The sequence below is a fragment of the Echinops telfairi genome, unplaced genomic scaffold (assembly GCF_000313985.2).
Source record: "Echinops telfairi isolate 266 unplaced genomic scaffold, ASM31398v2 ScPeMD7_23;HRSCAF=83, whole genome shotgun sequence".
NCBI classification, from domain to species: domain Eukaryota; kingdom Metazoa; phylum Chordata; class Mammalia; order Afrosoricida; family Tenrecidae; genus Echinops; species Echinops telfairi.
The window spans coordinates 15839655-15863168 of record NW_022103920.1 but is presented as its reverse complement, the minus strand read 5'-3'; the positions used below and the strand labels follow the sequence as shown (position 1 = coordinate 15863168).

Below are 23514 nucleotides of genomic sequence, written 5' to 3'. Positions count from 1 at the left end.
GAGGCTGCCTGCCCGCCGGGGCGGCGTGGGCTTGTTCCCCAGGTGGACCGGGGCACGCCGGAACATGGCGCGTTGCCCACCGCTTGCAAGTTAGGAGGCGGCAGTCCGCGGAGAAGGGCGCCGAGTCCTTTTGTACGCAGGAGCAAGGAGCGACATTGTGTTTTCTGACCCAGCGGAGATGCTGCCACTGGGGAGGGCACGGGGGCGCTGGGTTCTTGCTGCGCCTGGGATGGTGGTGCCCAGGGTCCGGGCGACGGGGCAGCGGCGCGCCCCTCCGAGGGAACCGAACCGCTCCTCCTGGCCGGACCAGGTGCTGGGTCTCATGCCCCGGCCCCAGCCTCTCGGGGACCCGCAGGGTTTGCGGGTTCTCCGCTTTTTGGCCGTGATGTCGACTGCCTCGCTCACCTGTTGTATCCTCGCTGCTGGTCCCAAAGTTTCTACGGTGCATCTGACTCTGCCCACCCGCGCTTGAAGTTGTTTAACGGCTCACTGTTTTGAAGGCTACAAATAATGTATATATTTCCACCCATCGGAGGAGCCCGCTGCTTGCATCCAGCCCTGGTTACAAGCGTTTGATTAGAAATATATTAATTGCTTACTTTGGAGCCGGTGTCATTAGTGCTTCATTGTCCGGCCAGAGCGAAAGCCACGTTTTTCCGAAGTGTCTTGGAAACTCTGAATGAAAGTGTAAAGCAATGGGGGGGTGTGCCGGTTAGCTTTGACAGTGACATGAGGATGCCGAGGGACATCTCTTACAGCTTTGTCCCAGGACATCATCTGTGTTAGAGGGACTATTGACGTAATTTTGGTCATGAGCAGAAAGTTAATAGGTTGGTCCCTCATTTTTGGTGGTGGGGGGTGCGGGTGGGAGGGGCAGGATCTTGGAGATGCTGGCTTGTGGGGGTATTGTTTTGCTTTGAATTGAGGTTTATCCTGACCCCCTGGCATTATGTTGGAAAGTTCTTTGAGTTATTTCGTAAGGGTGTGAAAAGATGAACACCAAACAAAACTTGTCTTAATTTCTTTCTGCACATTTGAGTGTAATTTCCTTATTTTATGAGCATGAAGGCAAACATAGAATTATCACATGCAATGCACTATATTCCTAACTTGAGTGTCAATTGTGTGCATATTTTTTAACTGTCAAGGATCCTTAAAAAAATTTATTTTTCAAAAAAAATTTTTTTTTTCTTGATAGGAGGTAGGCACGGTTTTTCAACAGTTTCTCTTGGTGATGGGCAATTTGGTGGTGGTTGTGCAATAGAATTCATTGATGTTACTCAGTTCCACACATGGAAAAAGTTAAATTGGCAAGTGTTCCATGTATGTTTTTTTACAATAATAAAAAAGGATATGGGCTAGAATATTAACTATGTCAAACTGCAGAGAAAGATGAACGGTGGTATTACATTTTAAACTTTGTTTAAATCTATATGTGGATTTATTTTGACTGTCATTTAACAGAAAGTTAGCATGCCCCCACGAAAGGTTGTAAAGTCAGCTTTTCTTAAAGGGACTGTATTTAAACCACCAACAGGACCGATGGGGGTGGGGTGAGAGTTGGTGGCTAAATTAAGGACAGCTTTGCCAGTTTTTGGATCACCTCTGCTTGAAATCCTTGGATGGCGACTTGAGTTCGCCTATCTCGAACACAACATACAGGAGGGAAAATGAGTAGTAAAATGTAGTAGTAAGCTGTGATATTTTCCTTTAGCGCACCCAAAAAAACTCCTTTTCCCAAACCAAGAGTTTTCTTGGGAATGGTTGGAGATGTGGGACTTTGACCAGTTATAGGAGGGAATAAAGGAGAAAGACCAGATGGTTATTTTGTTTATTTGTTTTTAATTATAACTCTACATCTATCTCCAATTTTGGTAGGAACCTTAAGGCCACCTTCCCAGAATTGGAGAGGCTGCATGTTTTCTCAAGCCTTATAAGCATTCCGCCTTTGATAAGGTACAGTCTTGCCGCTTCCCTGTTTCTTTAAGTGGGAAATGCTTGCATTTCCGTCTCTGACAGCTTTCCACCTTCCACAGGTTCCATCTTTTGCAGGTATACTGCTGTTGAATTTGCATTGCCGGTACACACTGTAGGTTCAAGCCAACCTCTGTATTGTCTTCAAGAAGGTTTTGATATAAAAGAACCACAAATAGGTGATTTAAGTCCCTGTTGTCTGGGATTAAATGTTATACCCCTTTGCTTACATGTAGTCAGACATTCAGTAAATACTGGGGAATTAAATGATGAACCATAATTAGTAAAATGCAACCTTGTCACCATTATTTAAGAAGGCATGTTGATGGTCGGGAGGGACTATGAACCCTCTGGAAGCACGCTTCCAAGAAAAAGAAGGGAGGGCCTTGTGGGATACAAAAAGGTTTTGTTAGAGGCTAGTTACTCTAACAGGGCTAACTGCCTTCCGTCAGATGTCTGTCTGCAGGCTGGGGCCTTGCTCAGGCTGTGTCCACCCTGTCCACTCAGCGATGCTGCAAAGTGGGTGGACACCAGATGACCTCTTGTGGGCTGTTGAGTTTCATTTTGCCCCTGAAATGTTTGCACCATTGCAGGACTATAATTAGTCCAGGAAATGGGATGTTTGAATTCAGAGTTTGAGTGTAACTGTGTGTGATGCTTATTAGAACATGTGTAAAAATAGTATGTGGATGATTAATCAACAAGTAGCCATTCCTCGATTTTTGTTGTAAAAAAATTCAGAAAATTCTGTTTACTGATGTTCTCTGTTCTGTCCTGTGTTCCTGGTGTATATTGAGTGCACCCCAATTTAATTTTCCGTGAACACAAGAAACCTGCTTGTTAAGTTTTAGAAGTGTTTTATTAACACCAAGCCCACTGTGTTTTGAGGCTGGGGTATAGGTAAATTTGATGTATTTTGTATCATATATGTATAGGAACCAGACAGATTGTGGTGGGTTTCCCCACTTCCTTGGTTTTGCAGTTGGTACTTTTAGCCATTGCTGCCTGACTAAATGGTTTAGACTTGAAGAGAAATATGTAAAGTTCATATGAACTGAAGAAAATCCAGGAAAATGACTTTATGGAGCTGCCTTAATACTTACAGCAAAGAACCAGAAGGCAGATCAACGCACGGTCTTTAAGGCACCTGGTACATCAATAACAGCCCTCTCCTAGAGAATGATCTGGCAGAAGGAATCGTCTGGATAGTAGATTTGGTCTTCTGCATGCCCCATAATACGCCTGTTTTGTTTAGAACTCCCAGTATATTGGATCATGTAAGGAAGGCATGTCTAATGAGAGGTGTGTGTAAGTTGGGGCAGGGTTGGTGGGAAGATAGGTGCATGGAGAAGATGCTACTGGTGTATAATTTGATAGATGATCAGTAGAGTTTGGGGGGGGCGGGGTCATTTAACAAGAAACATAAGAAATAAAACATAAGAACTGCTTTTGTATGGGGCATCTGTTTGAGAATGGGGCAACGATTCACAGTAATTATATTGTTTAGTGCATAATTGTAGTATTTAGATTACTTCATGCATGCTGGTGTCTGTGGCTACAAATGTGAAAAATTTGGCTGCTTGTAGAAGTTGATATATTCTTCACTAGTGAGTGAGGCTCGGTGGATAAACTGCTGAGCCTTATTCACAGGTGCCATGAAGAATGAGCTCTGTATGCATTTACATTTAGAACATATTTTTTTTAAGGACTTGTGTTTTAGCATTGATAATTGTCAAGTTTTTGCTTTTCAGAACTTTTGAGTGTTTTGTTGCTACTACTGAATACTAATGTGCTGGCAGTGAAACTTACCAAGAACAAGAGGAAATGAGGAAATATCCCCATGAAGCATTGCTTAAAGCAGTGGACTAGAAGTGGGAAGGTAGGCCCAGAAATCCAATTATTCTTTTAAGTTCAAAGGTGGGTGAGGCATCCCCTTCACTGAGAAGTAGGGCAGAACTGCCCCATGGGGTCTTTATGGAAGCTTCCTCTTCTCCTTGGGAGCAGTTGGTTTGAACTGCCAACCTTTCAGTTAGCCAAACACTTCATCCCCGGAGCCATCAGAGAGAGCTCCTTTGAATAGCAGGGTCCCAAACCCACTGCCATCAAGAACCAGAGAAGAACTACTGCTCTTAAGTTCCTGAGACTCAGTATATAGGGAGGTGGCCATTGGTTTGAACAGTCCAACCTGCAGTTAGCCCGTTATACCATTAGGCTCCTTGAATACAAGGGTAGGACTGATAGCAGGTGACCTTTCTCTCATGGGAATAGCAGGGTAAGAGTTTGGGGAGCTGACTCCCATATCTCCAAAAACCAAACTCACTGCCGTGTACTTGATGCCGACTGGGCAACTCTATACGACAGGGCAGAATGCCCCTCTGAGTTTCTGGGACTGTAACCAACTCTTTATGGCAGTAGAAAGCCCCTGGTGGCTGGTGGTTTGGATTGCTGACCTTGCAGTTAGCAGCCCAACACATAAACTGTCGCGCCCGCCCCCCGCTCCTGACTCCCCTATCATCAGATCTACCTAGAAATCTCTTCTCCAGACTGTTGAGAAACGTTTTTTTGGGGGGCACTTTTTATATCCTGTCTTAAAATTAATCTTATGCAATTAGAGGTTTGGGTTGATTGACTTTTAAAATGGAAATTCTAATGAGATGGTTTTGCAGTTTTACGATATTATGATATTATCTTACATGATAAGTGCAGGGATTAATCTTGGGTTTAGAGTTCTTGGTTCAGGGCCTTGTTTTGACTTTGTGACTCCCGAAGTATTTTGTGTGGGTGCCTATGTGCTTTTAGGGAGAGAGGGTCCGGAACTTTTTTTGAGATTCTCAAAGGGCTCTTGACATCTAGGAAAGTCAAGAACCTCTTCAGTCATGCTAATGACTAAGTCAAGTGTCGAGCCATCAGTTGGCTGAGAACACTTCTATTAACTGACCTGGAGAAGTGAAGGGGAAGAGATTTTGAAGTAGTCTTGGACACTTTATGGGGCCGTTCTGCCCTACACGTAAGGTTGCCAAGAGTCGGAATTGACTCAGTGGCAGTGAGTTGATGTGATGATGCCTCAGACCAGGTGAGGAACTGCACCGCCAAGACACAGCGCTGGGAGGTGAGCAGGCAGGTAGGAGGGGCTGGCATAGAGCTTACCCAGTGCAGGAGTGGAGTTGGCCAGAACATCTGGAATCCTTGGGTTTGTGTACTCTAGTATGATCATCGTCTTAAGCTCTTTAGGTAGAATGGGGCGGTCCAATGACTTACTTCAAAGGGAAAGATGTGTTTTGGAAGAAAGTGAAATGATTCATATAAGATTACATTATAAAATTCATTTTTTAAGATGCAAGCGGAATGTACTGTGGAGGTTTCCTGAAATGCTCAAGTGTTTCAATCTAGTGATAAGGCAGTTCTTCTTTTCTTGCTTTTTTTTTTTTTTTTTCTGACTAGGAAATAAAGGGGCCCAGTGGGGCATAGTGGTTGTACGTTGGGTTGGGAGCTGCATGGTCAGCAGTTTGAAGCCACCAGCAGCCCCGAGGCAGGACTGGGCTTTTCCTCCTGTAAACAGTTACAGTCTCAGAAACGGTAACTTTGTTTTTTTTTGTTTGGAGGAAGTGTGAATACCACTGGCTTCTTTTACAGAAGCATTCTGAAGTATGTCAGTTATGGAATACTTTTAACTATATTTCATTTGGAATGTTAGATAATTGGCATTTTTAACTTTCTTCCTCTAATCTTTAGGTCTTTAAAGTTATTCTAGGAGACATTTTTTTTAGCTGGTCCCTAGATTCTGGGCCATTGAGTTCCAGACATTTGCTTGTAACCCTGGAAGTGAAATGTTGAGACCGTACCGCATATATACATACGTACATTTATTTATAAATGATGTTTTTGTGCTGCTGCTGCTGTAGTGCCATCAAGCCGGTTCTGACTCATGGTGACCCTTTGCACAGTAGAACAAACACTGCCTGAGCCTGTCGTCCTCACACTTGTTGTGTCTGAACACACTGGTCGCCATGTGTCGTTCCACTCTGTCAGGGCCCTCCTCTCTGCTGTCCGGCTGCCGCACCAAGCTGCGTGGCCTGCAGAGGGTCACTGAATCACATTAGACCCAATGGCAGTGAGTTTTTATGTTCCTGTATCAATATAGCTTTGTATACTTTAGTTATTTTTGGGGGGGTGTACTTTATAAAACAAGGTAGATATTTTAAAAGGACAAGATAAGTAAATATGAAAAAATTTAAATGTTTATTGTTAATAGTGAGGTTCAGAAACTTGTACACATTTGATTAGTTTATTTAAATATATTTGCTCAGAACCCATGCTCTTTTTACTATAATTAATGCCAGTTGGCAGTGGTTTCTTGTATACTGTGTAAAAGTATTGGTAAAGCTAAGTGGATATGAATAAATATTTTGAGTAATCTTAAACACGGAACACTTGTTACATAACTTGTAATTAGTTTTGTGGGTTATCTTTATGTTTCCCAAGTACATTTTGCTTTTGTTTGCTTTTTCGTTAAACAATTGTAAAGTAAAATTCTTAATTTAAAAATAACCCACAAATCAAAGAACAAACTACAGTTCGGGTTTTTCCTAAACCCCAGGCATTACAAATATAAATACAAATACCAGCATAGAATTAGTTTTTTGACCCACAACTGGCCTCAGCTGCTAAGTCTTAAGAAATCACTCTGTTCTCGACAATTATAGGACTGCCTGTTAAAATTTATCTTCTGTCTTAAGTTTTGGCTCTCTGTTAAGATTGTCTACATTGAGATGTATAATCTTCAGAATGAAACAATTTTAGAGAACTAGAGGGGAAAAAAATATCAATGGCTCCCCAGTTTGTAATGAAGGGCAAGTACAATTAATGTTAGGACAGTGGTGGAATTGGGTCAGTGGTAGAATTCTTACTTTCTATGCTGGAGACCCAAGTTTGATTCCTGGGAGTGCACCTCAGTGCAGTCACACACAAGTGCACGCACACACAGGCACATACCACCAGCCGCCCCCAGCTGTCCTTGGACGCTGGCATTGCTGGGGTATGCTAAGCAAGCTTCAATAGTGCTTCCAAGTGGAGACAGACTAGGAAAGCAGGCTTGGAGATGGACTTCAGCCAATAGAACTTCCCTGTGGACCACAACAGTCTGCGGTCGTGGGGATGGCTCAATGTTTACTGCTGTGGTGCGTTGGGTCAACAGAAGTCAGGGCAGCTCAACGGCAGCAGTGATGGTAACAATGTGATTATGGTCCTAATAATGACTCATGGTTAGATTTTGGGCAAGCAAGTGATTTGTCCACACAGGAAGGGAAATGATGTGAAGTTTTTTCTAAAAATTCTTCCTACGGTTAATTCTGGGCCTATATTATGACTCATTGAACAATTATAATCATAATTCTGTCATACAACAATATTTCATGTACAGTTTTAGAGGTTTCTTAAGCATAGATGCATGTACATGTACAGTGAAAATATGTATTTACATATTACTTTGAACCAGAAGTTGCTTCAGGAGATTTGATACTATGAAAATTAAAAAAAATTTTTTTAACCCTGAAACATTTTAATGTGACAGTTGCTAATCTATTTGTTATAATGAAATAGAAAAGGTTTTTGGAATTTCCTCTCCACAAATGTATCTGTCCAGGAAATACTTTCTGTCCATTTCAAGCTTTGTGTGGTTTTGCTGAGATACAGGGAACTTGGAGTAAGGATATAAGGCCTTACTTGCTAAGAAAGCTTACTTAGTAAAGATCGAAAGCTAAAACCTGGGTTAATCCCAATTTCATTCACATACTAACTCGCTCTCTCTCCTCTTGGTCTTCCTGATTCCTGAGCTAAGATTCCTATATGCAGAGTAGTTTCTGAGGGGAATAGTCTTATTCCAATATAATGTTAGTCTTTTCTTTAGCCTTGAGGTCTTCTTGAGTTATTATATGCCCATTGAGAGCAGTTTAGGCCTTGATAGCAATAGTATAATACAGGTTCACATCTGGATTTTAGCATTATCTCTGGTGATTTCAAAAGATTTTATATATATCTATTTACAAATATAAGATGTTTCACAGTTTCAGTTCATGCTCTCGCTCAGTGAAGTAAGTATGTGAGGTAAAATTCTCATTTTATGTAGACTAGCCAAGTCTTTCTTAGAGTTCGTGCCTCTGAGGATGTCATGTAGTAGATGGCTCTTTGAAGTTCGCCATGCAACCTGATTTTCCTATCAGTTCATTGAATCTGCCTTTTACCACTCTTGCAGATAGCTGATTTGGTTTTGCTTTTTTTTTTTAATACCAAAAAAAAGAAAGCAAATAAATATAGGGTAAATAGTTCCTTAGTTAATACAACTAGTATCTCTAGTAAAGTAGTCCTTTTTCATCGTAGTGTATCGTCTGTGGGTGTGCGAGAAGATGACTGTCTTTTCCAGGGAAACAGTTCATCGGTTATACTTGGCAACTAAGATCCACCAGTATCTTCCAGACAGAGTAGGAGGCTGGTAACCTGGGGCTAACCACTATGACACACCCCGCCCACCCCCAACCTCGTTGTTTGCATTAATAGCAAACTCTAACTTGAGAATCCACCGAGGTGGCTGTCTTCATCGTGAAGACAGTGTTAGAGCCAAATGAGTGCTACATGTTCAGTATTCTTTAAGTGTGTAGTTTCATTTAATATTAATTTAGGCTTTTGGTATAGTCATGAGTCTTGTCTTTTAGGCTAGCACTATTTTGAAAATCTTTTAAGAATGATGATGTTTTCATAATAATAATTGTTTCCCCTTCACGATAAAAGGCTTGGGCTGCTGTTCCATGTACATGTGTGCACTCAGACTGGACCTACCGATAGTTTCAGAACTCTGGATTTAGCTGCTTGACTGTCATTTTCCTTGGGTGTCTCAGGCAAACTGAACCCCAAACGTCTTTCTCAACCCCAGCGCCACACGCCTTGTGCTCACCTCAGTGAACAGAACTATTGCGTCTTCTAGTTTCTCAGACCACCGTGACGTCAAATCTGCTTGCTTAGCCTTCTAAATAGCTCCGTTTGCGCCCCCTTCCTTGACACCACTTCCTCTATTGTCTCAGTTGCCATCCTAGACTAGGCTACTGCTGCACCCTCTCCTGAGCCCACCTGCACTGGCTAGGACCTTGCCCAACTTTATTCTTAGGGCAGCTGGATTGCATCTTTATAAAGCACTCAGGTCTGATGCCGCTCCTCATTGCCTTGTCACCTGTTGGACTCTCGCACTGATTACACTGCCCCCAACCACCCGTCTTTCTGCTGGGAAGGTTTTCTCCCCATCTCCGTGTCGTAGAACCCTATAGATCCTCTCCGCTCAAGCGGATCTTCCCTCCTCAGGGAAGTTGTGCCTGATGTTGCCCCTTCCCTTCACAGTGCATCCCAGAGCCGCGCCTTTGTCTGTGTAGCCCCCCAGATCGTAAGCACATCACCAAGCACAGTGCCCGACACAGAGCAAGCAGTCAGTATTCGAATGAGTGATTGTGAGAACCTTGCGAAAAGTATACGTTTTTCCTTATTGGTAGGCACTAGTGCCATCCAACAGTTTATACTTTTAGCAACTCGGGATGAGGAGAGACTCTGTTATCTGTTGGTTGAAGTTCAGTGGGCATCAGTTCCTCCTTTAGCACATCCCGTGATAGGAAATTTAGCAAAAATCTGTTAGTCTTTTAGACAGTTTAACTTTCCCTACTGGCTTGATGTTCTGTAGGATGTCTGAAAGCAAGTACATCTCCTCCTCCTTATCGACTGATGAAGACGACTGCCCTGTTTCCCGACATTCTGCGTCGATGGCCGGCCGCAGTTAAGAAGTCTACCAGACTATTTGGTGCATGACCATGTATGTGTGGCTGTAACAAACAGCAGGGTTTGAAGTGGAGGTGATGGTTGTGAGGGTTAAGATGATGGCGGGACAGTGGTTCTCAGTGTTTGGCAGCTATGAATGTTGACATTTGGCGGTTACGAATGCTGTTGCCATCCTTCATCTCGCGATCTGCTGTGGTCATTCTCCATTTTCACATAATACTGATTTGCTCCATCATGACCTGGTCTTTGGAACCTACGTGTCAATAGGTGAAGGGTGCATGTTTAGTTTCTATTTCCCAGTTTTTTATGAAGTCCTTGGAATTCTGTTTTATTTTTGAGTATCCCTAGAGCTTTTAGCCTTCTTGGGAAGATATAATGGAAAGAGGTTGGGGGCTTTTAATAGGTACTTCCCCCACCCCCCAGTTGGCATAGTGGATTAAGTGTGGGACCACTAACAGCAAGGCCAGCCTTTGATGACACTGCCTGCTCTTCAGGAGAAAGATGAGGCTACCGAGTCTCAGAAACTACGGAGCAGTTCTGCTCTGGCCTGAGGGTTGCTATGAGTCAGAATTGACGGGACCTTGGCAGGTAACATCACCCAACACGTTGTGGCTTAAAACGGTGATTCTGCCAGGGTCCGGGAGGCTAGAAGTTCAAGATCAAGGTCTCAGGAGACTGCACTCCTCTAGACAGTGTTTTCCAAAGTGGACAGTACCTGGGGCTGCTGGGACAATTTTATGCGGTGGAGGGCTACACCCACAAACAGATGCCTACATTTTATCCTGGATTATGGGCTAAAGTACAAAGGTTTTCATTGCCAGGAGGGTGTTGAGTAATTTTTTTTTCTCCTGAAAGGGGCCCTACGCGTTTGGGAACCTATGAACTAGAGTTTCTAGTGAGAATCTCTTCTTTCTCTCTCCCAGCCCTTGGGAGCCGTTGGCATTCCTTGACGTGTGGTCACATCCTGGCCATGTTTCCACCTCTTCCTCTGCTCCACTTAGGTTCTCGAAGGGTACTTATCATTGGGTTTTCCTGGGTAATCCAGGATGATCTCTTTATCTCAAGAGCCTTAATTTAATTATGTTTGCAAAGACCTTTTTTTCCCAAGTAAGACTAATATTGCTGCATTCACAGGTCCTGGGAATTAAGATGTAGTAGGCATATCTTCTGGGGGAAGCCCCTCCTCTCACCCTGCATCAGCCTACCATGGGTCTCTGGGTTTAAATTCTGTTAATGCCATTAAAACTGACAACAGCAACAACAACCTCAACCCCATTATTGTGGATTCTGATTTATTGCGACCCTGCGGGACAGAGTCAAACCTGCCTCATGGAGCTTCCAAAGCTGTGGTCTTTATGGAAGCAGCAATCTTCACAGAAGCTGTGGTTTGAACTGCCAGACTTTTGGTTAGCAGCGATCCCTTAGCCAAGGCACCACTAGGTTTCATGCATAACTAATCTCTGCCCTTGAGTCGGTTCTGTCTCATTGTGACCCTGCAGGCTTCCCGTGTGGTAGGAGCTAAATGAATGCTGAATGTAATGTTGCATGGTTTAAAGGAATCATTCAATTTACCAATTTTGAGACAATTCGGAGAATCTTTCTTTAAAACAGATGCTGTGATGAATGAAAGTGGAAGAAGCTAGTATTCAAGTAGCAACAACTAAATTGTGCTGAACAGGAAGTATTCCTGTAATCCGGTACTCTTGGGCAATCAACGGCTGATCACTGTCAGGTGGGCAGTCAGCTCTCTTTTTGCTGCATTTGTCAGGCATATGTGCCTATTTATTCAATAAGTCTACATTTAATCGTTCTCATTTAGTCTTATGTTCACGACTCATATTTGGGGGATTTGCGTTTGAGATGAAAAGCTAGAGCAATTGAGGATGTAGAAATGAAGGTGTTTTGTATATCTTTATTTCTTTTTGAATAACTATTGTATGCACATGGGTGAAAGTTCAACTAATATGCACTGGAATACATACAGTCAGTTCCCCGGTTCTTAGCCAGATCCTGTCCCTCAGTGTGCCTTTAAGTGGAATGTGTAGGGAGTTTGAACAGGTGCCGGGGGCTCTTCCTTAGCTTCACTTCAGTGATTTACAGGCTGCATCTGAGAAGTGAAGTTGATTGAGATGTGAAGAATTTACTGAGAGTCGGCTGACTTGATTATTTCAAAGTGAGGGCAAGTTTAATGTTAAGTGATATCAAGTCAGTTCTGACTCATGACCACCCTGTGTAAACAGAATGACACCTGCCCCATCCTGTGCCCTCTTGAAGCAGTGCTGCTATTGTGCAGCACTGTGTGGAGGGTTAGTCCATTGTGTGGAGGGGCTTCCTTTTTTTCTTAGATGACCCTTGACTTTATCAAGCATGATGTTCTTATCCAGGGACTGGTTTCTCCTGATTGATAACATCGGAAGTATGTAAAGTGAAATCTTACTCTCCTTCTAAAGCACATGCTGACTCTGCTTCCTCCAAGCAGATTGGTTCACTCTTCCGGAAGTTCCTGGTATATTTACTAGTCTTCGCGAACCTTAATTCCAAACCCCTCTTTCCCCCTTTTGGGGGCCTTCTTATTTATTGTCTAGCTTTTTTGGTGCAAAGGAGGCAATTGAAAAGACCATGACTTGGGCCAGGCTCACCTTAGTCCTCAAAGTTGCACCTTTGCTCGTTGACACTGTAAAGAGATCTGTGCAGCGGATTTGCCCGATGCATTATTTGATTTCCTGCCTGTTGCTTCCGTGGAGATTGATTGTGGATCCAAGTAAAATTCCATCTGTGACGTCCATATTTTTTCCACTTATGATCTTTTTGGTCTGGTTGTGAAGCCTTTTCTTTATACTGAGGTGTCATTCACAGTGGGGGCTATGGTCTCTGATCATCATCAGTCAGTGCTTCGAGCGCTGCTGAAACCCTGGGCACCCTGAAGAGTGGCGGAGGCAAATTGTACGTAACATTAAAAGGCCAATGTGAGTTGTTCGTGAATTGGGTGTTGGTTATCTTGGGATTTACTGTACAGTAAAAAGTGAATTTCTCTCCTACAGCTCCCCTCTCCAGAAACCCCCACCACCCCCAGTTTCTTGTCTATCTTTCCCGGGTAGATTGATATATAAATTCTCCTTTCTTTAAACAAACAAACAAATGATAGCATGTATGCACTCAGCTCTGTAGGAAGTACCTTTCCCCCCTGAATAGCATTCTTGTATCCTGAATGTGAACATCGGTGTAGGATTTCTAGGGTATTGGTGTTTGGGGGCTTTTTTTCCCCTTAGTTAAGAGGCAGGGAACCAAATTCCACCACTTTCCATTTATAATTTGACTGGGTTCTCAGATGGATTTCCAAGAGAATTGTATTTTATATAATCCTTTGTTAAGAATTCTCTTTATGGGCTGACTCAGTTTATACCAGGGAAATAAAACCAGTTTTAATTTAGGTCATGTATTTAGAAAATGTGTAAAGGAAAAAAACCTCATCGATTCAAATTGGTTTAATGCATTATTTTGGTGTTGCTTGGGCTCTTTTTGTGTTTGCTAAATGCATCCCTCATTTTGATTACCTCGACAGCTGAGCGAACTCAATCCTCCCAGGAGTCTGGTAGGTGGCGGAAGTCTAGCTGCCGATGAGCTGGGAGGTGGCAGAAGAGAAGGGTTATGGCCGTCTTCCCATTCTGCTTTCTGATATTTGTTCTCCTCAGATGACGCTCAGTCAAAAGCGATTATTTGGGTTTCCTTTCATACATGCATGGGTTTACTCCAAACAATGTGTTTCAGCATGTCTCTGGCCAGTGGGTGGCTGCAGACAAGTTCTGTCAGTAAATATACTTGTCTCATATTAGGATGCCTTTTTTTTAAAAAAAAGGCTTAATTAAAACTGTGACATCCCAGGTAATCTTACCTAGCTGATTTTGCCCCGTAGTCTTCTTTTTGTCCCTCAAGCTCAAAGCATATTGTAGAAGAACATGATTTGAGTCCCTTGTGAGAGGCCAGAGCCACTGTGGTGATGCAGTGTAAATCGAAGAGCACAGCCTTTTTCTGGGAAGGTTGGAGAGGGGAGCAAACCCGCCTTCAGACGTGGGTAGACTTAGGTGGAAGATGTGGCTAGTAACAATAGCGCCCCCTCCCCTGTTTAAAAGAATAATACTTGTTGGAAGCATTCCTTCTAAAGAATCATTTTCTTTTGAGAGGAGATCATTAATAAGTAGAAAACAAATTTCTTTATTGCCTTGGGAACTTTTTTCTCTAAACTTTTAAACCATGGCTTAGGTGGGGGGTTACATAGCAGATCATCATTTTTGTTAAATGACTTATTGACACCCCCCCAATAGCTTGCCCTCCCCCTCCCCCTTCTTTGTCTGTCTTGTAGGGTACTATCCTCTTCACCAAGGTAACAGGGCAGGCAGGTGTTAACACTTATTTACGTTTGTTTAGTAAAGCCACCTATGCTTCTGTAGCAATACTTTTTAACTGACTCTTGTATTATCAACCAGTTATTCCTAATTTTTGGTCTCAGGGACCTTTATACTCATGAAAGTCATTGAGAACCACATACAGCTTTGGCTTCTATGAGTTACGACTTTCGACGATTAGCATATTAGAAATAAAACCAAAAGTGTAAAGATATTAATTAAAAATAAGAGTGTAAAGCCCAATATTTGTTAGTTAATTTAAAAATAAACCCACTATTTATTAGTTAATTAAACACAGCACTAGTACATCAATATGTTGCTTTGGCTAAAATGTGAGAGAAAATCTAGTTTCATATCAAATATATAGTAGGAAAACAGAAGACTGACCGTGTTCTATAATCTTGCTGTGAGTTGGAACTGAATAGAAAATGAATGGACCTGTAATAGGGTCTCATGTGAGTCAGAATTGACGCAATGACAGTGAGCTTTTAGTTTGGACCTTTTTTTGATATTATAGAAAAGTACAGCAATGGAAGTTTCCTAAAGGTTAGCTGCAAGGTGGCTTCTGAAACCATAGCTGGACTACTTTACCCCACACTTGGAGCAGGGATTTCACCCAGGCGTGATTCTGTAACACCATCCTCAGTGGTCTGGTTCACTAGGTTATGCAGCTCTTTCCAATGTGGATACAAAGAAATCACTCTCAAAAGCAGCAGCACTGATGCTGCCCCTCGGGGGTGGATACACATTGTCCAAAATAGTCATTCCCGCCATGTCACTGGCAGTAGGTCCTGCCAGTGGTTATCATTGAAATGACAGGCTTGTGTTGTTCATTTTTGAGAACATGCATTCAATACGTAAGTCTGAATAACAGCTGTTTGCTTTTTCAAGTAAAAATGGTTGTTCCTTGGGGAAAATGCTGGTGGCAATTGGAAGTCTGGCCCATGGCATCTCCAGGCAGCCTTCACATTTAAGTGTGTCATGGAAGTATGGGATAAGCTGGCTTCCCAGCCGCTCGCTCAGAAAGCCATCAGTGAAGTGAGGAATTGTGCCCTTTCATCAAGCACATTATTAAGTCAACCGAACGTTTTCCCTCTTAACTGTGAGCACGTGGAGATGAGGAATAGGTTGACTACTGAGAAGATGTCTTGTGGCTTTGACCCAAGCTGAGGAGGCAGCACTTTTACACGCGCGCGCGCACATACACACACACCAGCGCAACTATCAACACAGTGACAAAGGCAGGTCATCGTGAGCATAGTGTTGACCTCCTGGAGCCCTTGAAAGGGTCTTGAGGACCCCCCTGGGATTCCATGATTTAATCTGAGAACTGTTGCTCTAAGCCATTGAGGGATGAATTACCCCAATGACTTTTGTCAGTGTCACGTTCAAGGTGCTACCCAGAGAAGATGGTTAAGGAATATTATCAGAAAAGTGTCCAAAAGGACAGAGCCTGTAGACAGTCATGTCTCTCTAGGAAATGATTTATTTTGTTCTGTTGAGAATATACACAGTGAAGGACATGCCAGTGCCAGTTTCTACATGTACAATTGGTGCCGTGGATGATCCTTGAGTTGTGTGACCATCCGCACCCTTCTTTTCTGAGTTGTTTTCTCCATAAACAATGTAACTGCCCCCTAAGGCTCCTGTCTAATCTTTCCAGTTGCTGTTGTCATTTTGATCTCCTAGGTGATCATGAAATTAATGCTTTTTCAAGTTAATCTAGGAGCCTTGGTGTTGTAGTTACTCGCTGGACTGCAATCTGCATGGCCCGCAGTTCGAAGCTACCAGCAGCTCTGTGGGAGAGACTGGGCTTTTACAGACTCAGAAACCCACAGGGTCTGTCTCTAAGAGTCAGCATTGACTTGATGGCAGCGAGCTGTTGTTGTTTTTAAAACTACTGTGTGGTTTTAAGAAGACTTCAGGGGATATTTTTGATTTAAGGTTTAAAGATTATATCAGGATAATAGTTTTATGGGTTCATCCTGCCTTCATGGCTCCAGAGAGTCTGTGGAATCCATATGAATATGAATTTATGTTTTGCATTTTCTCTCTCGACCAGGATTCTTCTATAGAGTCTTTGATCAACTCTTTGTAATGATAGCCAGACACTATCCAGTTCTTTTTGTCTCATGGCAAAGGAAGCATTTGTCCGTGTAGGCAGCTAGTCCCACATTCCATACTCTCCTGAGTCCTCAGTGTCCATCTTTCTCTGGTGGTCCTTATAGAGACCAGGGTTTTGCCTTAGAACAGCTAGGCCATAGAACAGAAGCACTAAACACATTATTAGGCCAATTAACTGGGGAGTCCCATGAAACCACAACCCTAAACTGGATCCAAACGAAGAAATCAAATCCCGTGGACTATTTGGTTGTGTATGCAACCTGTGGGTTGAGACCCCTTTGAGGGTTGAACAACCTTTTCACAGGGGTCGCCCAATTCATAACTGTAGCAAAATTACAGTTATGAAGTAGCAACAAAAATAAATTTGTGGTTGGGGGGTCACCACACATGAGGAACTGTATGGAAGGGTTGCCGCATTAAGAAGGTTGAGAACCACTGATCTAAGCTGTCTTGGGTAGGTGATTTTCCCACAAAAATTCGAGAGATTAGGGTTAAGAAAATGGAGCGTGGATGATACACACTTGGGAAATGCAAAGGATGAATAAGGAATAAAATAAAAGGTGATCCAAACCAAATTCACTGCATCAAGTCAATTAAAAAAAAAAGCAATCATTTTACCACGGGCTCTTGCAGTTCTTATAACAATCCATACATCAATGGTATCAAGCATATTTATACAGATGTTGCCATCATTTTCTAAACACTTACATTCTATTTGAGTCCTCGGTATCAGCTCCTCATTTACCTCCCCCTCCCGCCCCTCGTGACCCCTTGATAAATTATAAATTATTATTTCATGTCTTACACTGACAGCTGTCTCTCTTTCCCCCACCTCTCCCCACCTTTCTCTGACCACCCTGGTATCGCTACTCCCATTTTTGTTCCTGAGGGACTTATCTGACCTGGATTCCGAGTGTCCTGAGCTCTTATCTGTCCTTGTCTACATGCTCCAGCCTAGCCCGAAGTGAAAGGCAGAACTGGGGTCATGATAGTAGGGGGTGAGGAAGCCTCAGGGAACCAGAGGAATATTGTGTGTTTCATCGGTGCCGTACTTCACCCTGGTTGACTCCTCCCTTCCTTGCCACCCTCCCGGAAGGGGATTTCCCATTGTCTACAGATGGGCTTTGGGTCTCTGCTCTGACCCCCATCGTTCTCAACAATATGTTTATTTGGTTTTTTGGGTCTTCTGATGCCTGTTACCTGATCTCGTTGACACCTCATGATCACACAGGCTGGTGTGCATCTTTCCTGTGAGCTTGTTGCTTCTGTGCAAGATGGCCACTTGTTCAAACTTTAGGCCTTTAAGACCCCAGATGCTCTGTCTTTTGATAGCTAGGCCCATTAGCTTTTTCCCCCACATTTGCTTTTGCACCATTTCATCAAGTCAGTTTCGACTCATAGTGACCTTATTTATAGTACATGACTGTGCCAGTGGGTGTCTGAGCCTGTAAATCTTTATAGGAGTAGAAAACCTCATCCATCTCCTGATACAAGATAATACTCAAGTAAAAATGAACGGATTTCAGAAATGCACAGAAAAAGGATACATATCTGAGTATTACTGAGTATGTTAGTCCTGGTTGACTAGAGAAAAAAATCCATGGACACTTATGTGGATAAGAAAGAGCTTTCTATAAAGAGTAATTGTATATTAAGACAACATCCCAGCCCAGTCTAGATCAAGTTCTTAAGTCCCATATTAGCCCATGTGCTCGATACCAGTCTGTAAATCCCTCTTCAGACTCAAATAACACACGTAATGATGCAGGAATACAGGAAGATCACAGGCCCGTGGGTGGAAAGTCTTGTGGATCCAGTGGTGGTGGAAGCATCTCAGTGCTGCCAGGGGTCTCCACGTGGCTCCTCCAGCTCCAGGGCTCAGGCTCCATCAGAGTAGCACGAATCTCCTCCCAGATGTGCCTAGGAAGACTGGTTAAGTGAGCTGTTTCTGAAGGGGGTGGGGGCAGTCATAGCCTTGAGAACCCCATGGAGTGATGGACAACAGAAAAGTGGGTGTCGAGGGTTTGAGGTAGGAGGTGGGAGGGGAAAGTGGAGCTGATCCCAAGGGCTCAATGGAAAGTAAGTGTCTAGAAAAGAATGATGGAATACATGTATGAATATGTCGGATACAATTGATGTATGGTCTGTAACAAGAGTTGTAAGAGCCCCCAATAAAATGGGGAGGAAGGGAATGGGGAAAGAAAACTGGGTGAAGGGAGACATGGGACAGTGTAAGACATGAAAAAATATAAATTCTCAAGGGTTTGAGGTGTGGGGGCGGGAAACTGAGGAGCTAATATCAAGGACTCAAGTAGAAAAAATGTTTTGAGAATGATGATGACAACAAATGTGCTTGATATGATGTGTGTATGGATTGCCCTAAGAGTTGTTCGAGTCCCCAATAAAATGATTAAAAAAAAAAAAGACCTCATGTATCAATTCTACTCAGTGCACCATGAGTTGGATTCCATTCGAAAGCAACTACGCAGCAACAGAGCTTCTATTGAGACCTCTTCTTTTTTCCTCTCTCTGTGTCTCTCTCTCTCTCTCTTTTTTTTTTAACATTTTATTAGGGGCTCATACAACTGTTATCGCATTCCATACACACATCAATTGTGTAAAGCGCATTTGTACATCATTCTCAAAACATTTTCTCTCCACTTAAACCCCCGACATTAGGTCCTCATTTTTACCCTCCCTCTCTGCCCCTCATGAGCCCTTGATAGTTTATAAATTGGTATTTTGTCATATCTTGCCCTGTCTGACGTCTCCCTTCACCCACTTTTCTGTTGTCCGTCCCCCAGGGAGGAGGTCACATTATAGTTCCTTGTAATCGGTTCCCTCTTTCCTACCCACTGTCCCTTTACCCTCCCTGTTTTGCCACTCACACCACTGGTCCTATAGGGCTCATCCGCCCTGGATTCCCTGTATTTTCAGTTCCTAGAGTGTCTCACCCAAGGATCCTCAATGGTTTGGAAACAATCATCACCAAATTCACTGCTGCTGAGTGGATTCTGACATCTTTCATTAATAGATCTGTTTAAAAATCAGCTGGTTGGCTATTGGCCTAAGCAGTTGACTTGAGGGGTCTGAAAATCAAACAACAATTTAAATTTCAATAGGTTACTGCTTGTGCTAGAGTTAGTAAAGTTCTTTCAAAAGTTACGGAAGAGTGATTGAACAATTGAATTATTCAATTGTATGATATGTAAATTGCATATGCCAATAAAAATCTTGAAAACAATGTTACAGAAGAGATGAGTGCTTTATTTTTCGTTTTCCATAAAATAATGAATTAAGTACATTTTGTTCTTCCTCTTCTAATTTCTAACATGTTGGACTTGTTTTCTTGTTTTGTTCTGTTGTGCACGCACACACGCGGGGGTGCAGGGACAAGAGGGCACAGGGTAGGTTGCCATGTTACTGTATCACAGAAATGAAAGTAGGAAGCAGGGTGAGCATGACCTTCCAAAGAGTGAGGGTTGGATATTCTTTTAAAAGAAGTAAGCTAATAAAGAAATTGATTGTTTAAAATGCTTGGAATAACTTTAAATTAGTTTTATGTTTTCCTAAACGGATTTATATCAGTAGCAGATGTTAATGGCCAATAAAGTAGACATTAATACTCATTTTGGTGTTACAACCCCCCACCCACCCACACACATAACTTAGTAGTTGTTACTTTTAGTATTTGAGCTGAACATTCTGCTTCTATCCCGGGTCATTCATGAGCTTTCTGTTGTTTGCTTAATCATGTCTCACCAAGTTGAGAGTCCTGCCAGCAGGGGTCTCCAAGGACAGGGTTTCCTGGTTTCCTCACACGGCTCTGCCTCCTCAGGCCACAGCTGGTGACTGGGGAGTAACATTGGCACTGTTTTGAGACTTCCAGTTTGCTGGGCATTTGCTAACTGGGACTCTCCTGCTCCTCGATTCCAGACCAGTTGGTGTGGGACAGCCTGCCTCCGTGAAGTTAAAACTGAAGGTGGAAACGGGAAAGGCAGTATTCTAAACAGTCTCACCCTGCCTATCTATCGCCCCTCCCCAGTTTGAAACTTTTTGCACCTACCCCAGTCTCTTATCTCTGAAAAGACCACTGTTGAAAGTTGCTGTTTCTTTAAAGGAGTTTCTTTACATAGCACACACATTTCCCCTGAAGCCTGATGTTTCACATGGCAATGGAGACACCAACCTTTGATCGTTTCCCTAGCTGGGTAACTTAGCTGCAACAGAGCACAGGCCTGTGTTTGCCGTGGTGCCACTTCTGGTCATCTGCCCTGTCCTGGGTGGAAACTACTTCATACCACCATGCCAAAAAACACTACTCAGAGATGAACTGTATTTTGGGGACATCTTTAAAAGAAGAAATTCTGTAAATTTACCAAAGTAAAAATTTTGCTTTCCAGCAGACTTATAAGTAGAAACGTAGAACAATGTGATAGTAAGATTGAAATTGTCAAGGATTTTTTTATCTTGCTTGGATCCACAATGCTCATGGAAGCAGCAGTTAAGAAATCAAATGACACTTTGCATTCAGTAAATCTGCTGCACAAGATTTCTTTAAAGTGTTGAAGAGCAAGGGTGTCACTTTGGGGACTAAGTTGTACCTGATGCAAGCCCTGGTATTTCCATTGTCTTATATGCATGTGAAAATTGGACATTGATTAAGGAAGACTGGAGAAGAATTGATGCATTTGAATTATGGTGCTGGTGAAGACTTGAAAGTACCATGGACTACCAAAAGAACAAACATCTGTTTTGGAAGAAGTACAGCCAGAATGCTCCTTGGAAGTAAGGATGGCGAGACTTTCCCCCAGGTAGGAAAGACCAGTCCCTGGAAAGAGCATGCTTGGTAAAGTAAAAGGGCAGCAAAAAAGAGGAAGGCTGTTGGCACAGTGGCTGTAACAGTGGGCTCAAACAGAACAGTTGTGGATGGCCCAGGACCCATATCCTCTGTGGATGTCCCTAACCTCCTGCTCCACCCCCACAGAACAGGGCTCTGTTTCCTATGGAAATGGGTGCTCCCCCCCACCCCCCTTTCAAGAGAGCATTTTTAATACAACCCTCACTCATTTGAGGATGGTTTCTTAAAATATATCTGACCACTATCTTCTTCCACAAAACATTTAGTTTTACATTTGGTCTAATCATTTAAATTGCCATTAACTGGCCACTTCTGGTCCCCTAGTTGATACTCAGGCCAGCCGGTTGTTAGAGAAGAGCACCAGTTTCTGCTTCAGGAGCTGTCGGAACCCACTCCTGCCCAGTTTTCCAGGAAGTGTCCCAGTGGGGAATTGGTAGGATGAGTGGCCTGTCAGGATATCTTGAGGGAGAGGAAAAGGGGACAAGACAGTGTACTCACCAATTTGAGACAGCCAGAGGGAACCCCAAACCTGCGGCAGCATCAAGGAGAAAAGATAAAGCCCAAGGAGCTGGGAGCAAGCATGCACACACAGTCATGCCTGCACCTGGAGGGAGCTAGGGTGCTGCGAGTTCTCCAGGGCTTACTGGGGTGTAGGCACCAGATGTTATCCTCCACCCCCTCTGAAGAGTTAGAAAAGTATCACACCCCAGCAAGGCTCTCACTCAGCCAAGCCTGTTTCAAAGGGAAAGTACTTTCCAAAGGAATGGGCCGCAGGGGGGTGGAGATGGCCTACTGCGATACAATGCAGAGAGATTTATTCTACTTTTACAACTGTGTGACAACTAAGGGGAGGGACTTCCATGATTCTTCCATGGAAATGGGAAGAACTTGTGTTAAGCTTGGGGCCCATCCCTGATACTTGATCAGGTGTCAGAAGCATCAAAGCCATCTCCTAAGTGATGGTAAGCTGTCAAGGTGCTAGTGGGTGTGATTTTTACTTTTTTATTTTTGCTATCTTCCTATATAGTGTTGGGTGGTTTTCTAAGCATCCAGATTATCATGAATTCTCAGAAACCTGGGTTAGCGCTTTTCTTTGGTTTTCACTAGGATAATGAGTAACAGGTTTCTTGAGGTCATTTCCTTCCCCATTATTCTAGCAGGTAGCAGAGTTCACTCAGCATAGCCCTTGAATTAGTACGTTTTACTGTGGGTCGTCAGCTGAACTGCTCTTGACCACTCCCTTATTCTTAGAGGGGGGGGGGTGGTTCCCCGCTCAGTGGAGTTTTCCAGCTTCCCTGTTCTGTCCCTAACAGGATTAGGCGGTGCTTCGTTCGTTCTATTGTACATAGAGTTGCTATGAGTCAGAACCGGCTCATTGGTACCGAACAAGAAGAAGAAACTTTGTGTTCAATTTCCTGGACAGATCTGTTTGTAACTTTTAGTTGTGCTTCTTTAACAAGTCCGGCCTCAGACTGAGGTCATGTGCAGCCCATTTGCCCAGTGCAGTGCATCCCTTGACTTCCTGACTGCTACTTCCGTGGATGTTGATGGTGGATCCCAGTAAAATGAAATCCTTGACAACTTCAGGCTTTCTCATAACATTGCCGCTTGGTTCAGTTAGTTTCTTTTTTTTTTTTTTGGTTCAGTTAGTTTCTAAACATTTGCCCATTTAATGTTAAGGGCAGTATAGTATTGGTCCTTTGTGTCTGGCTCCTTTCAGTCCAAAAGATGTTCTCAAGACTCATCCACATGGCAACATGTATCTTGACTATCGCTGAGTGCTAGTCCACTGTAAATCTCGTATTTGTTGATTAGTCCGTCGGTGGGCATTTAGATGGACTCCACTGGGAAACTGGTTTTTGAGATACCATATGTATTCTCCAGAAGGCCCAGTGGCAGGCGCTGTTGGGTAAACTTGGACTGCTAATCCTAAGGCAGCCTCTTTTAAGAAAACATCACTGAAGTGGGTAGGAATGCGTTCTCTGGTAGAGTGGGTCTTAGAGGCAGTGGAAATCTGGGGGAGGAGAGGGAGGGAGGGAGACAGCGGTGTCCCAGCAGGAGTGCCAGGTGATTGTGCTCTCCTTGTTTGCGTTCTCCTCCTTTCACCTACTCTCTTCACCTGGCTCCGGCTTGGAAACCAGAGAACCACAGGTGTTAGAATGGTGTACAAAGTGAAATGGCAACATGACCAAACGGAAGGCCTTTTCTGGGGTTTCTTTTTTAAAAAATTATTTTATTAGGGGCACATACAACTCATCACAATCCATACACACATCAATTGTGTAAAGCACCTTTGTACATTCATTGCCCTCATCATTCTCAAAACATTTCCTCTCCACT

The 23514-nt window shown here is 43.2% G+C and overlaps 1 protein-coding gene across 6 annotated transcripts in view; it reads left to right on the top strand.

Annotated features, from left to right (window-relative positions):
- Window positions 1–55: 55 nt before the first annotated feature.
- NRF1 (nuclear respiratory factor 1) overlaps window positions 56–23514 on the top strand; it is a 125726-nt gene continuing 102267 nt past the window's right edge. For 2 of the 6 annotated variants that reach the window (XM_045288811.1, XM_045288812.1), the window contains exons 1-3: window positions 56–830; window positions 1879–3276; window positions 3726–3853. In XM_045288811.1, coding sequence (XP_045144746.1) covers window positions 3815–3853 — 39 coding nt within the window. In that variant the 5' untranslated portion in view covers window positions 56–830; window positions 1879–3276; window positions 3726–3814. Of the gene's footprint in view, window positions 831–1878; window positions 3277–3688; window positions 3854–23514 lie in introns of those variants that run through there. The other 4 variants (XM_045288808.1, XM_045288809.1, XM_004707811.3 and 1 more) reach the window with 4 other exon arrangements.